The sequence below is a fragment of the Natator depressus genome, chromosome 9 (assembly GCF_965152275.1).
Source record: "Natator depressus isolate rNatDep1 chromosome 9, rNatDep2.hap1, whole genome shotgun sequence".
NCBI lineage: Eukaryota > Metazoa > Chordata > Testudines > Cheloniidae > Natator > Natator depressus.
The window spans coordinates 89,745,647-89,761,897 of record NC_134242.1 but is presented as its reverse complement, the minus strand read 5'-3'; the positions used below and the strand labels follow the sequence as shown (position 1 = coordinate 89,761,897).

The 16,251-nt window shown below is 42.1% G+C and overlaps 1 protein-coding gene across 1 annotated transcript in view; it reads right to left on the bottom strand.

Moving 5' to 3' along the window:
• RNF128 (ring finger protein 128) overlaps nucleotides 1–14,738 on the bottom strand; it is a 64,579-nt gene extending 49,841 nt beyond the window's left edge. Inside the window, exon 1 of the mRNA XM_074962600.1 lies at nucleotides 14,342–14,738. Coding sequence (XP_074818701.1) covers nucleotides 14,342–14,738 — 397 coding nt within the window. The remainder of the gene's footprint in view (nucleotides 1–14,341) is intronic.
• Nucleotides 14,739–16,251: the final 1,513 nt, after the last annotated feature.

Below are 16,251 nucleotides of genomic sequence, written 5' to 3'. Positions count from 1 at the left end.
TAATAAACAAAGTTATGGTTCTTTGGCAACTTATGTGAAATGAGTTTGTGGTCTCAGTCTGGCTCCTGGTGGCCAAATATCCACAGCACAAGTCCACCCGCTTTACCAACTAGCACAGGCTTGAGGTACAGCACTGCTACTTGAGCTCTGCCGCATGTGCACTCTAAGATAGTCTTTATGGCTATGATTACAGACATTTCACAAACATTTCTTTTACTTGGGGCCACGTGATTCGCTCTCTGCTCAGGCAACATTCCCCTGACTTTAAAAGGGCAGGGTAAGCAAAGGCTAAGCACAAATAGAAACTTTGTTCATATTGTGTGGGGAACATATTTCAGCTTAGTGATCATTTGCGCTGGAAAAGGGGGAAGGAATATTGAAGCTGATAACATTCAGTCCTAAGTAGTATTTGTTGGAGGATCTCAGCATTGCTTGGAACTTAGAGAGTCAACATTGCTACCCACCAGAAGCCTGATTCTGCATTCCTTGTACAAAACTCCTACAGGGCTGATTCTCCACTCCAAGATACTGGTGTAACAGAGTGGAGAATCAAGTCTTTAACCATCATTTGCGTGTGCAAGGAAAACAGTATCAGAGCACAGAAGGACATATTTCTAGCAGTTAAAATTTTAAAAACATAATGCACAATTTAAATTGATAACTTTAAAAAAATGTTACATGCCTAAATGTTAGAAACCTTCCTGTTCGCATTTCATGCTGAATTAATTCTCCTTCCATGATGATGCATTAATAAACAGATCTGAAACCTTACTAAGGTGTGACCCCCCGCCACCACTACATACTCCCCTTTTGTAACCTAGAAAAACAGCCTCTACATTGACTGTCAGCCCAGTTACCATCTATCCATAACCAATAAAAAGGATAATTGCCCAAAGCAGTAGCTGAGACCTCTGCAGTACTATAAAGGAGTTCTTTGGTACTATTTCCCTTTCCACAGAAAGGACCTTTTTGCATGTTAGAGGGAGCTCGTCTAGTAGTTAGAGTAGTGGATTGGAACTCCTGACTGTGACCTCGGTCAAGAATCATAACCTTTTGGTGCCACAGTTTACACATCTGTAAAATGGGTCCAGCAATACTTACATACAGGGATAAGCTAATACCTACATGGCAGGAGAGTTGTGATGATTTGTTGAAAAAGCCTTTGAGCTGCTTAGAGGCAAGGCACTGTAAAAATGCAGTATCCCATTTTACCATTGCATAAGCAAAAATGATGTGGCAAGTAAGTACTGGTAGCATTCAGAAGTCCATTCATTCTCCAGATCTCTCTCTGACATTGGTTTAAAGTTGGTTGAGTGTGCTATAGAAGGGCTTTTGTCCTAGCTCTGTAGTTGTTTGACTTCTTTGTAAGATTTATTAAGTGAAGGATTTAGTCTGTGTAACTTTCCTCTTCCCCTTTTTTTTTTCTTGGAGTAAGTCATTGAGAAGGTTTTATAAAGTGTGCTTTGACTTTCAGTTAAACAAAGTGAAATCCTGGCTGCAGTGAAGTCAATGGGAGTTTTGCCACTGGCTGGGATTTCATCCACACTCTTTATCTGAAGTATTATCTTACTGAAGTAAATATTTAAGCCCTTTTTTTTCCAACATGTAGTATGTGCTTGCCAAATAGTGATGGCGCTAATGTCAGGACAGCCTATTTTGGTGAATTCTTCCTCATATTTGTTGTATGGATTTGACCATGTCATCATTTGAAAACCTGTAGTTTGTGTTGTAAAAAGCCTTACTATGGACTACCTTGATGTTCTTATCAATAGATCCTAGATAGACCAAAAACCTTAAATCTAGTTCTAAACCTCTTCAAACTTCAGTGCATTTCAGAGTCAGATACCCAGATCTGAATCCACCCCATTCATGCCATGCTTCTTTAGGCCAAAATTTTATGAGCCCAGTTTGTGAGGGTTCAGTGTCATTGCATCTGAACCCAGCAGCTCTGGATCCGTTCCTTGCAACCTTAGCCCCTCTCCACTGAATAACTTTTAAAAATGAAAAAAAAAAAAAACCAAAAAAACCCCCCACAGTGATCAAAATTATAGTCATAAATGAAACTCAGGACTGAAGAAATGAGATAAACATCCAGGAACAAACACTGAAAAAGACACCTTCTAACAGACAATAAGAGTTGCACCAATGTGGGGGTGGGGGAATTTTCTCCCATTGTCTAAAACTGGAACAATGCCTGGCATAATAGCTGCAACAATTTCACAAGGAGTCAGAGAGAATCAGTAATGCCACAGCAATTCCATACTTTCACCCGCAGCTGTGCAGTTATTTAATCAGCTTCCTACCATCCTATACGAATAAAAGGCAGGCCAAGATTCCACATTTGTCCTGCCTGCGGGACCCTAGCTTAGGTTTTCCATTACCCTAGTGCATTTTGGGGTGTCACCAAATACTGTACGGGGCGATGTGGTTAGCAGCAGCAGGACCAGAATTTAGGTTTTGGAGTCTGCTGCTGCTGCTGAATGGGGATGGGCAGGCAGCTTGCTCTGCTGAAGATGATTTCTAGGCATTAAGCTGGAGAGGGGGCCATATCTTGTGACACCCCTCAAACAAGTTTTAAGATGGGAGAATGGACTAGACTGTTGTCCTAAGTGACTCCACATGGAGGCCAACTGGTCAGGCTTGAAGACATCAGGGAGGATGAGGTAGAGGTTGCAGTGCATCTTGCTTGTCCCTCTTTTCTGCCCAGAAGAAAAGTCTCCGAGGTGCCGGCAGATTTGAGGGAAAGGGACATCCTGGCTTACAAATTCACACAGAAACCAGCTGACTTTCACTGCTTTAGCATTTGTTTGAAACTCAAATAACTTGGAAATGAGGTTGAAATTCTACATCAACTGGAATGGAAAAAAGTGCATCAGATCCCCCTGCAAGTTGGAACCAATTAGTTTTGCTCAGCTCTTGCCACAAGACAATGAGATTTCCACAAGCGTCCTAGGTGCCAGTAAAGCAAGCATTGTTTTTAGCTGTGGTTTTGGCTTAAGATACCAAAGGGAGTTTAGGTTAGCTCTTTGCTATGACCGCACTCGACGTGCCTGCTACAGGCCAGGCAATATGTTTTAAACGTTCTGTCACCCTGACATATGGGCAGTATGAGATTATTACAGTCGTAAATGGATGAGACTTCTCCAGCATGCTTTCTCCCTTCTACAAAATGTGTGACCTCAAGGGATTACATTTTCTGCCACTTAATCTCAAAGGAAGGGGTCAATAAAAAGATCCACAGAGTGACTGGGAGAAGCAAGTGAATTAAACTGAAAGCTGAATCCGTGACACCAATTATAAGCTGCCTCTAGCTAGGAAAACATATGTAACACAAACTAACTAATCATATAGGAGCTCTTATAAAGATGTGGCTAAAGAGGGCCAGATCATGCAACATACCAAGTGCCCTCCATCCTTCTTGACTTCACTGAGATTTGGGGACACTCAGCACTACACAGGATCAGGCCTAAGCCCACTGATTCACTGGGGTCTTTCCTCAGTGGTAGGGGAGTTTCCATTCATTGGGATTGAATCAGTGCAGTTTACTTCCCTCTTTAGTAACAGATTGTGCAAGTTCCTGCCCAGTCTGGGATCTAGAATTTCCATATAATGCATCTGTGACACTGAGTTCAGCAGTTAAAGGGCACCAAGTGACTGAAAATCTGATTGTGTCCTCATGAGCAGAAAATACTGCACATGGGGGCCCTTGGAAAAAAATGAATGAGGTTTGAGAACAAATGAATAAGGTACAAAATGGCATCACTTTTGGGACCAATTCAGACACACCCATACATGAGCTGCTGGACCAGCAGCTGGAGCTATATGCATAGTCAAATTCCGGTCTCAGTGCACATATTTCAATACTACCACGATACAAAATGGACATAACTCAGCACTGCCTCATGCCTTGTGAAATCACAATTGATTTCAATAGAAAACCTGTAGGGACTTAAATGTGTGTAGCTCAGCACTAGAGATTTTTATATAAAACACTAAAAGCTGAAGAAGGGAACTTTCATTCTGAAAGCAGGTATTTTAAAACATATGACCGCAGAAGCTTAAGCGCTCAAGCTAACAGCCCACTTCCCTGGCATAAATGGGATGTGGTTGGTGCCAGAGGGTGAAATTCTGGCCCCTCTGAAGTCAGTTGGCATTTTGCCATTGACTTCAATAGGACTGGGATTTCACTGGTCCCAGAGTCTTTAATGTGGGAACTTGTTTCTCTCTTTGGCCCACCAGACCAAAGATCAGGTGACACATTGCAAGGTGTACCTATTGTACCAGCATATCTCAGCGGCAGTAGTGGTGGGAGCAAGTGACTGGTTAAAGGATTACCTGGAGAGGATGGAGAAGTTGGAGAAAGCAGGGATGGGAAATGCTTTTTGGGGGGGACCTTATTTTCCTTTGCCCAGATTTACATTTATATCCCTTGCAGGAACATACTTACAATTTTATTGAAATTCTGATTTAGGTAGCAACATTGTCCACCACCTAGACTTTTAAACAGGTGCAGTTAATAAATGCAAATAAATAAAAATGTATATTTGTCAGTTGCATAAGAAGTATGTGCGAAGCCAACCCATCACTAAAGTAGGAACCATGACCGTTTCCAATGGCAAGTGACCACGGTCCAGAACAGCATATGGGCTGCTGCACACAGAGAGGCAGTGTCACTGAGTTGTTTATGGAAGGCATCCTGGTTCAAACAGAGGACATTGTCAGCATCATGGAACACAAGCAGCTGGCCGTGGCACACAGCCATGCTTAAACAGCGTTCTCTCTCTTTGATAATGCTCTGGAGCGGCCTAAATCAAAGACCCGTTTCAGACTAAATGATTTTTGTTACACATTTTTGCTGACTTACGGAGGAATGTTATTTCAAACAGTGACAGGCCCAAGTTGCAATGTTTGGGTGTGTATAGCCAAATTTTCCAAAGGCCAACCTGACCTGGATTCTGGAAACGTTAATAGAACCTTTCTTTAGGGACCTTTATACAACTGAGATATAAGAATACAACTTCTGAATGGACACATAAAAGGATAATTAAAAAAATTAATCACAATTAATCACTATGTTAATCAATAATAGAATACCATTTATTTAAATAATTTTGGATTTTTTTTTACATTTTCAAATATACTGATTTCAATTACAACACAGAATACAAAGTATACAGTGCTCACTTTACGTTAATTTCGGATTACAAATATTTGTACTGTAAAAAACAAAAGAAATTATATTTTTCAATTCACCTAATACAAGTACTGTAGTGCAATCTCTTTATCATGAAAGTTGAACTTACAAATGTAGAATTATGTAAAAAAAAATAACTGCATTCAAAAATAAAACAATGTAAAACTTTAGAGCCTACACGTCCACTCAGTCCTCCTTCAGCCAATCACTCAGACAAACAAGTTTGGTTATAATTTGCAGGAGATAATGCTGCCCGCTTCTTGTTTACAATGTCACCTGAAAGTGAGAACAGGCGTTCGCATGCGCTATTGTAGCCAGAGTCACAAGATATTTACGTGCCAGATGCGCTAAAGATTCATATGTCCCTTCATGCTTCAATCACCATTCTAGGGGACATGCGTCCATGCTGATGTCGGGTTCTGCTAGATAATGATCCAAAGCAGAGCAGACCGACGCATGTTCATTTTCATCATCTGAGTCAGATGCCACCAGCAGAAGATTGATTTTCTTTTTTTTGTGGTTTGGGTTCTGTAGTTTCCGCAACTGAGTGTTTCTCTTTTAATACTTCTGAAAGCATACTCTACTCCTCATCCCTCTCAGATTTTGAACAGCTCTTCAGATTCTTAAACCTTGGGTCGAGTGCTGTAGCTATTTTTAGAAATCTCACATTGGTACCTTCTTTGTGTTTTGTCAAATCTGCAGCGAAAGTGTTCTTACAACGAACATTTGCTGGGTCATCATCCGAGACTGCTATAACATGAAATATATGGCAGAATGCGGGTAAAACTGAGCTGGAGACATACAATTCTCTCCCCAAGGAGTTCAGTCACAAATTTAATTAATGCATTTTTTTTTTAAATGAGCATCATCAGCATGGAAGCATGTCCTTTGGAACGGTGACCGAAGCATGAAGGGGCATACGAATGTTTAGCATATCTGGCATGTAAATACCTTGTAATGCTGGTTACAAAAGTCCCATGCAAACACCTGTTCTCACTTTCTGGTGACATTGTGAATAAGAAGTGGGCAGCATTATCTCCTATAAATGTAAACAAACTTGCTTGGCTTAGCGATTGGCTGAACAAGTAGTAGAACTGAGTGGACTTGTAGGCTCTACAGTTTTATATTGTTTTGTTTTTGAGTGCGGTTATGTAACAAAAAATGACATTTGTAAGTTACACTTTCATGATAAAGAGATTGCACTACAGTACTTGTATGAGGTGAATTGAAAAAAACTGTTTGCTTTTAACAGTGCAAATATTTGTAATCAGAAATATAGAGTGAACACTGTACACTTTGTATTGTGTGTTGTAATAGAAATCAATACATTTGAAAATGTAGAAAAACATCCAAAAATATTTAATAAATTTCAATTGGTATTCTATTGTTTAACTGTGTGATTAAAACTGTGATTTATCACAATTGTTTTTTTTGAGTTAATTGCATGAGTTAACTATGATTAATCAACAGCCCTAATAAATACTACACTACTTAGAGTTCATTTTTGCAGGTGGGTCTGCACCAGTCCTGGAATTAATGGAGCTGTGCAGTAACGGTCTGCTCTAAAGCCCAGTGAAGTCAATGAAAAGACTAGATAAGTTCATGGAGGATAGGTCCATCAATGGCTATTAGCCAGGACGGGCAGGGCTGGTGTCCCTGGCCTCTGTTTGCCAGAAGCTGGGAATGAGCAACTGAGGATGGATCACATGGTGATTACCTGTTCTGTTCATTCCCTCTGGGGCACCTGGCACTGGCCACTGTCAGAAGAGTGGCCAGTGCTATGTTTGCAGGAGAAGCTCAGGAGGTTGGTTAATTCACACCTACTGCCTCTCATGGTGGGGGAGCAGGAGGGCTGGAGTAATTAAGTTGACAGGAGAGAGCTCTCCCGTCGGCTTAGAGCGGTTACACAGAGAGCTTACAGCAACTGGTGCAGCTGCACTAGTGTAAGCTCTCTAGCGTAGTGATAGCCTTAGTTTCCCATTCCTAAAGAAGAGTTCTGTGCAGCTGGTCCAATAAAAGATATTATCTCACCCACCTTGTCTCTCTAATATCCTGGGACCAACACAGCTGTAACACTACATGCTACAGCATGGGAAGCAGGGGCTAGCCACTCTTCTGGACCATCTGGGGATAAACTCTCAACACACAGGACCCTTGTTAGCTTGGTGCTTTGCCATGTGGCCGTACCAGCTCTTACCTCTGATTATGAAAATGAGTTGTGTCCTTTGGGATGCTGTCCACATGGAAAAAAGCAGCTGTTTCATTGTAAACGAGACCACTTATGCCATTTTCACTGACAAGGGGGACAAATTTCATCCCTATTATGACTTTGTTGACCTCAGGGATGAATTTGGCCCCTGGTTTGTAAAATGGGTTGTTGCACTGAAACAGGATTTAATGAAAATGTAAATCCATCAGCTGAATGTTGTATACCCTTAGAGGGTGAGCTGTTCAAACTGCAGCTGTTCAAAACAAGAATACAGCAATTGGCTGTTACTCCGGTGAAAGCTCAGATAATCAATGTATGTTGCAACATATACAGTACACTGAACATTGGAAAGTGGTATTTTCCAGAAAGGGGAGAATAAGGGAAAACTCAGTGAATCAGAAGATAAGTTTATACTAGCCTTCAAAACAAAACAAAAAGTCCAGTGGCAGACACTCAGTCCACAAGTTTCTAGCACTGTATCAAAAAGCGTAACAGCCTTCTTTGAATGAATCTCTGAGAGAACACAAATTAGCCTTTGAGGCTGCAGAACTGTTCTGAATGCAAAGTTTGGGGGGGAGGGTGGGGAGGGAAATCAACACCAACTTTTTCAAGTACAATTGTAGATTAGGTGAGCTGTGTGAACTGAGGGAAATGTACTGCTGCTAAATATGTAAGATACGTCGGCCAGAGTGTGATTTACTTTATTAGTATGGGACGCATTAACTACTACAAAATTTAGTTTTCATAGACGGAGGCTTAATGTATCTGCCACAGCAAAACATTTCAGAACACGGGTAAATACCTGTACCGTAGCCAACATATTTGAATGATTTCAGAAGTGAGCAATACAAATTCTCTGATTTCCTGTTCTATATACATGTGTCCTCCTTTTCTATTTTGAAAATGAAAAGGATCTTTGTAAAAATAACTGGAAAGATAATCAACACAAGAGCTTAGTAGCCTCTGCTGGTCCCTGTTCACAGTGCAGGAGAAGTGTTGTCCATAAAGGACTATTAATGCTGGTTGAATTTCATGGAGTTGTTTTGCAGCCGAGTGGTATGATCTTGTAAAGCCTATTTTGCCCTGAATTACCAAGAAATGCTTTTATCTTTTTTACTTAAGAAGTAGCATCCTCCTTAAATCCTGGTATGTTCTTCATCACCTACTCAAAGCACAAGCATGAGAATGACTCCATAGCCTAGTGGTTGGAGCACTGAATCAGGATGAGAGAGACTCAGGATACAGTTCCCACGCTCCAATGATTCTTTCCTTATTTATCCACAGTGCAACAGCTTCAACAGAGACTGAGGGACTGCTTACATCAGAATACCCCATCTCCCAGTGGTTAGAGCACTCACCTGAGAGGTGGCAGATCCCTGTTCAAATCCCTTCTCCCCCTAGGTGGAGGGAAGACTTGAACTGGGGATCTCAGATGAGTACCTTAACCCATGGACTAAAAGTTATGAGGGAAGTCCACCTCCCCCTGCCCCCCAGCTGTTTCGTGGAAGCTTATCTATTAGGCACGCTTCTGATTTAGGTGGCCAAACATCCATCTATCACTGATTTGTGAATCATTCTGGGGCTTAGGCAGGAGATAGGCATCCGGACACTACAGGGAGGCAGAAACACAGGTGCCTACGGAACATTTACTGTAAAACAGAGTTTAGGTGCTTGCAGAATTTCAGCTGGAGTTTTGTGGATTGCAGGGATCTCGAAACTAAGACTCTTATACCTAAAATAGGGACTTCGGCACCTAATTGATTTTGAGCTTTGAGCCCTAGGTTCCTGAGTATGGATTTACGAACCTAAAGGGAGCCATTTTTGAAAATTATTACAGAAGATAATATATTCAATGGATTGTGCTGAAGAGAGAGAGAGATCCTACATATATATCTTTCTTTAAGCAAGGGCTCCTTCCCTGTGTAACTGAATGTTAGTATAATTTTACACAAATCACATACAAAATTTGCCTGTAGGATTTCAAAACTACACTACTATTAACACTTCCTGCTTTACAATTAGTGAGTCTGGTAATCAGACTGGGGACAGCAGAAATGCTCTCTCATAGTCTGTGTTACTAAGCTTTTCCTTCTTAACAGCAGTGAGTGTACTGGCTTCACTTTACATCTATGTGCTCTACCCTGTCACCCTGGCCTTACTGCCCACTGACAAATGAAATTGACGAGGAGCAGGAGGGAGCTGGCAATGGATCAGAGAGGGGAACCCCCTCCCCTCCCCACCAATTTAAATCTGTTATATTTAAAATATTCAAAGTGCTTTACAAGGGGCAGGATTCTACTGGTACCTGTTTCAGTTAGTGGGTCACTCAGCAGACCATACATACACTATGGCACTTTCTCTAGCACAGGACATGTATTCTACCATAAATTCCATTAACTTAATAGAAAAGTCAGTGGGATGTAAGAGGAGGAACTCAAAACCAGCAGCAGAGGCCTAATAAATAAATGAGCTGAGTAATTCTAATAAACAATTATTCTCAGGTTTCAGAGTAGCAGCCGTGTTAGTCTGTATCTGCAAAAAGAACAGGGGGACTTGTGGCACCTTAGAGACTAACAAATTTATTAACATAAGCTTTTGTGAGCTACAGCTCACTTCATCGGATGCATAGAATGGATAAGTAATGATGCATAGTAAGATATATACACACACACACCCCCACCCACACACACACACACACACAGATAAGTTGGAAGTTGCCATACAAACTGTGAGAGGCTAAAAGAAAAGGAGTACTTGTGGCACCTTAGAGACTAACAAATTTATTTGAGCATAAGCTTTCGTGAGCTCTGTGGCCACTCAGTAAAAGATTTAAGGGTGGCAATTTTGCAACAGAAAATCTTCAAAAACAGACTCCAAGGAGAAACTGCTGAGCTTGAATTAATATGTAAACTAGATACCATTCACTTGGGTTTGAATAGAGACTGGGAGTGGCTGGGTCATTACACATATTGAATCTATTTCCTTAAGCTAAGTATCTGATGAGGTTCAACAAGTGCAGAGTCCTGCACTTAGGACGGAAGAACCCCATGCACCGCTACAGACTAGGGACCGAATGGCTCGGCAGCAGTTCTGCAGAAAAGGACCTAGGGGTTACAGTGGACGAGAAGCTGGATATGAGCCAACAGTGTGCCCTTGTTGCCAAGAAGGCCAATGGCATTTTGGGAGGTATAAGTAGGGGCATTGCCAGCAGATCGAGGGACGTGATCCTTCCCCTCTATTCGACATTGGTGAGGCCTCATCTGGAGAACTGTGTCCAGTTTTGGGCCCCACACAACAAGAAGGATGTGGAAAAATTGGAAAGAGTCCAGCAGAAGGCAACAAAAATGATTAGGGAACTGGGACACATGACTTATGAGGAGAGGCTGAGGGAACTGGGGATGTTTAGTCTATGGAAGAGAAGAATGAGGGGGGATTTGATAGCTGCTTTCAACTACCTGAAAGGGGGTTCCAAAGAGGATGGATCTAGACTGTTCTCAGTGCTAGCAGATGACAGAACAAGGAGTAATGGTCTCAAGTTTCAGTGGGGGAGGTTTAGGTTGGATATTAGGAAAAACTTTTTCACTAGGAGGGTGGTGAAACACTGGAATGCGTTACCTAGGGAGGTGGTGGAATCTCCTTCCTTAGAAGTTTTTAAGGTCAGGCTTGACAAAGCCCTGGCTGGGATGATTTAATTGGGGATCGGTCCTGCTTTGAGCAGGGGGTTGGACTAGATGACCTCCTGAGGTCCCTTCCAACCCTTATATTCTATGATTCACACCTTCTTGTCAACTGTCTAAATGGGCCAACTTGATTATCACTACAAAAGTTTTTTTTCTTCTGCTGATAATAGCTCATCTTAACTAATTAGCCTCTCACAGTTTGTATGGTAAATTCCAACTTATCTGTATGTGTATCTATCTATCTTACCATATGTTCCATTCTATGCATCCGATAAAGTGAGCTGTAGCTCACGAAAGCTTATGCTCTAATAAATTGGTTAGTCTCTAAGGTGCCACAAGTACTCCTTTTCTTTTTGCAGATACAGACTAACACAGTCTCTGTGTTGCTACTCTGAATCCTAAGCTGAGTTATTGTACTTAGCCCTTGCTGTATTTAATGTTAAATTTGAAAATTACATTGATTTATAAACCTTCATTATCACCACCAAATACACATTCTTTTTATGTTTTATTGAAAAGAAATGCTAAAAAAATATATATAATCAGAACTTGTCTTCTGGAAAAGTAAATGCAATGAAGTCCAAGGGCTGTGTGGATCTCACAGAGAATATTATTCAGAGAGTTCTGCTCCTTTCCTGTTTTGTTTTTTATAATGTATTTTTATCTCTTTTTTAAACTACCAGAAATATTTGAATGAAAATAGGATCTGCTTTCTGCTTCATCTTACTTCAGCTCCTTTTTTCTTTCTCAGAGTGCTGTTTGTGACCTCCCCACTAGTACTGTATATGAATGAGGACTGTCTCCGGGAAATGCTCCATGCTCAGACCTCCCCACAGACTTAAATGGAAATGCCATTCAAAGGGCACATCTATACTTACCTCTGGAGCGATCTATCCAGCGGGGGTCGATTTATTGCGTCTAGTGAAGACGTGATAAATCGACCGCCGAGCGCTCTCCCGTCGATTTCGGTACACCGGCGCGAGTAGCGTATGCGGAGTTGACAGGGGAACGTTGGCAGTTGACCTACCGCAGTAAAGACACTGCTGTAAGTAGCTCAAAGTACATAGACTTCAGCTATGCTATTTTCGTAGCTGAAGTCGTGTAACTTAGACCGGTTTAGCTAGCCACCCCCCACCCTAGTGTAGACCAGGCCAAAGAGTGCTTCAGAGATTCTGGCTGGCAAATCTAGCTCTTGATTTCACTTCAGATGAATTAGATCATTTGGCCTCTTGGGATCTCTATTGTTCCATTAGAAATTGAGCAGAAAACCTTACCTACAGCTAAACACAATATATTTTTCTTAAAGATTGTTGACTTGTCTATCTCCAAACAAACAAACAAACAAAGCTATACATGATCCTTTATATCCGTACCAGCCAGTTTTTCTAGATTGATTAGATAAATCACTTTCCCGTAACAATACAAAAGAAAATCTTCAGTTAATTGGCCATATTTTCATGTTAGGTTAAATATTTTAAATTCCAACACTATCATAATATTAATAGCATGTAAGGGAATTATATATTGTATTATAAATATATATTATGTAATTTGCTTTCAACATTATACACAATTAATCTTCTATTGTATGACAATACAATACTTATGCCAAAGAGAGCACTTCTCCCATAGGTGTAAGTATTCCACCTCCCCAAGAGGTGTTAGCTATGTCAACAGGAGAAGCCCTCCCATTGACATAGTGATGTCTACCCTGGGGGTTAGGTCAGCATAACTATGTCACTCAGGGGTGTGGATTTTCCACACCTCTGAGAGACTTAATAATACTGACATAAGTTTGTAGTGTAAGCGACACCTTAGAAACAATTTAACGGAAGTAGTACATTATTCACATTAATTAGATTATCAAAACATCCCATCTATAAAAGTGTCTGACAACAAAATCTAGACACAAACAGGACCTGATGCAAATCTTTCTGAAATCAATGGAAAGGCTCCCATTTGATCCAGGTGGTACTCCTGGGGGCATTCTGCGCCCAAAAAATAAAAATTCTGCACACAATTTTAGAATTCTGCAAATTTTATTTGCCAAATAAATGTGGAGGCTCCAGCACGGCATTCAGGAGCACAGGCCACTGCCTGCACAGAGGTGGGAGATCACTGTGTAGCTCTCCCCCTCCCCTGGGGGACATGGACTCAGCAGTGAGGCTGCACCCAACCCTGACACAGCACAAGGACCCGGCCTGCCCCAGAAATACCCCAGGGCCCTGCCCATCTGTGTGAGGAGGCAGGCTCAGCAAGCCAGGATCCAAGTGTGGAGAGGCTTAATGTGGGGGATCCAGGTGTGGATTGAGAAGGTTCTGTGTGGGCAGTCTGGGTGCAGGAGACTCAGTGGGGGATCTGGGTGAAGTGACTCATCAGGGTGGTCCAGATGCAGGGGGAGTGGGGTTCATCGTGGGGGTTCTGATTGCAGGGGCAGTGAGGCTCGGTGTGAGGGTGTGGGTATGAGGAGGATGCACGGGGGTTGGATGGATGGGGAAGCAGCTCCCTATACAGAGATCCCTCCCTCTGCAGCTGAGGAGCAATGGGGTGCAGGAAGCAAGGGGGAGGGGATGTTTGCAGAGCTTCCTGCAGCCAGAGGAGAAATCAGGGGATGGATCTGACCGGGCCCCAGATGCCATGCAGGTGAAGAAGTAGCCCTGTCCTCTCCAGCCCAGACGAGCAGCTGAGCTTGGCGCAGGGTAGAAGCCACTAGCCAGGTCTTTCCCAGTCCCGCCTCCTACCCCACAGTGATTTACTTCTCTGCCGGCTGCCCTGGGCACCCAAAACATACTGCTGGGGAGGGTTGCATGACCGTTCTTGTGGCTTCCCTTTGCTTCCCTGTCAGAAAGTCATTTTTCTGTCAGGAAGCAAAGAAATCTGCAGGGGACGTAAATTCTGTGCATGTGCAGTGGTGCAGAATTCCCTCAAGAGTAGGGTGGCTTTGGATCATACTGTTAGTCCTCAGAAGAGAGCATACAGATTGAGTGAAATCTATCAAAATGCAAAAGTCCTGGTGCCACAAACCCTTACTACTTAATGGGACTTGTCTGGTAAATAAGAAAGGCTAAGTTTTGCAAGTAAGGACTTGCAGGGATTGGGTCCCAAAAACTTCTCCATAAAAATAGCAACCAACCAACACAAGAACAGAAGATAAACACATGAAATACTTTCAACATGTCAGGTTGCCTTCAGTGGAAACGGCATATTGAACTGGACAGAAATTAGCAGGCTCCCAGAGTTGATTATTGTAGTACTCACCAGAGTGTGCCATACGGATGGGAATACTGCCACTCTCTGGGGCATTGTAGATCACAACAGCTTCAGCACCCTTTCTGGCTGCCAGGTGAATCTTTTCTGAAAATCTGCAATTGCCTCTTTCAATCAGTGCAATCCAGGGTGCTTCCGTAACAGTGAACTCCGTGTGAGAATCACAGGCTTGAAGGCTAGCAGATTTAGGAATGCCCACCAGCCCCGAAGCCGTACCCAGAGGAGAGTTTACTCCAAACTCGCCACATTCACATTGCTCGGTCACACTGCTGTTGCTACTAGTGTTGAAATAGAATAGATTCACATTGGCTGGAACAGTCTCTGCAGCTCCGAATAAAACAGCAACAACCAGCAGGCAGGAATAGCTGGATTTATTCTTCTCCTTCATTGCTTATTAATTGAAGCATACAATTTAAGAGGTCTATAGATATTTTCAACTAACAATGACCACTGTTAGTCCATTGCTTCCCTAAGGAGTTTGAAATTTCAGGTCAAAGTAGGTAACTGATACCACCCACAGAAATATAAGTCCTCAGTGAGTCAGCTCTATTACAACTAGCTTATCCAGGGAAAAAAATCCACACCTGGTTACTGTTACTATGAGTGCCTGGAAATGTAAACTTTGGCCCCATATTCCTGCCACTCCTTATGGTCCATCAGCTTTTTTCATTTCTCTACAGGCTTCCATCTGTATCTTGGTGGCACTTTGTAGGTGGCTGCATCAGCCCCTGAGCAGTAGCCAGAGGACAGTTTAATTCATACAGGCCACATTCACATCCAGGATAGGCTCCTATTTAGTCTGAAATGCTTCTTGCCAGGGGTCAGAAAATTTTCTTCTCTTCAAGGATATGACAGAGTGACCTCGTTTCAAAACAATTTAACAAAGAAAGGGCCTGCATAATTTTTCTAATCTTATATAGTGGAAGAATTAAGTGAGATAGAATTAATCCAAGATTAACCTAAGGCCAGGTCTACACTAGTGAGCTCATGTAGCTGTTCTATGAGGACAGGAGAGAGCTCTCCCGCCAATGTAGTGCTTTCCACACCAGTGCTTCTGTCAGTGAAACTTATGTCGCTAAGAGGGGTGGTTTTTGCACACCCCTGAGTGACATAAGTTATACCGACAAAAGTGCAAGGGTAGACACAGCCTTAGTCCTGCATTTCTCCCTTTCTCCTTAGCCTGTCCAAGATACAGGGCTTGTCTATATTAAAAAGCTGACACTAGTAAAACTGGATTGATTTAAAAAAAAAACAAAGGGAAAAAGAGGTCAATTTAGTTGCAACAGTGCAGACAACTAATGTAGATGTACTGGAACCAATTTTTAAAAATCACTTATTCCTCCTTTAAACCACAATCTCTCTCACATCCTTGTCATACCTTATAATTTTTTGTGTGTTTTGCTTTTTTATCATATCAGACTCCACTTTCCTATGTAGTGTGCTCCAGGGTTTGTCCCTAAGTACTATGGCTAGTCAAAGTTCCCATTTTCCAGTTCCAATCTCAGGGAGTATTCACCTGCCAATTCTGACCTCAGATAAATCTACGTAACTCCCTTTGAAGCCAACAGCAGATGGAGAAGTACTGCATGTATAATGGGGGGGTAGAATCAATGCCACCCACCCACCCAAGTCATATGAATTACAACAAGCAGTTATGTATATATCCCACGCTCTGCTCTCCAATGGGGATTGCCTCCATCATGGGAAAATGCATGTATAAACGATTTTAAAAGTGCTTTCTTCGAAGGGTGGTCTATTGGAAAATGAAGTCAATGAAACCGGAGGAAAACAGATGAAGCCACTGGAACTCATTGCCAAAAAAAAAGTTTAGTGTTGCAGGCCCAGAATGGCTGCAATACAGGATGTCTTGCATACTCTGAGGCAAGCGAGACTTAAAATTC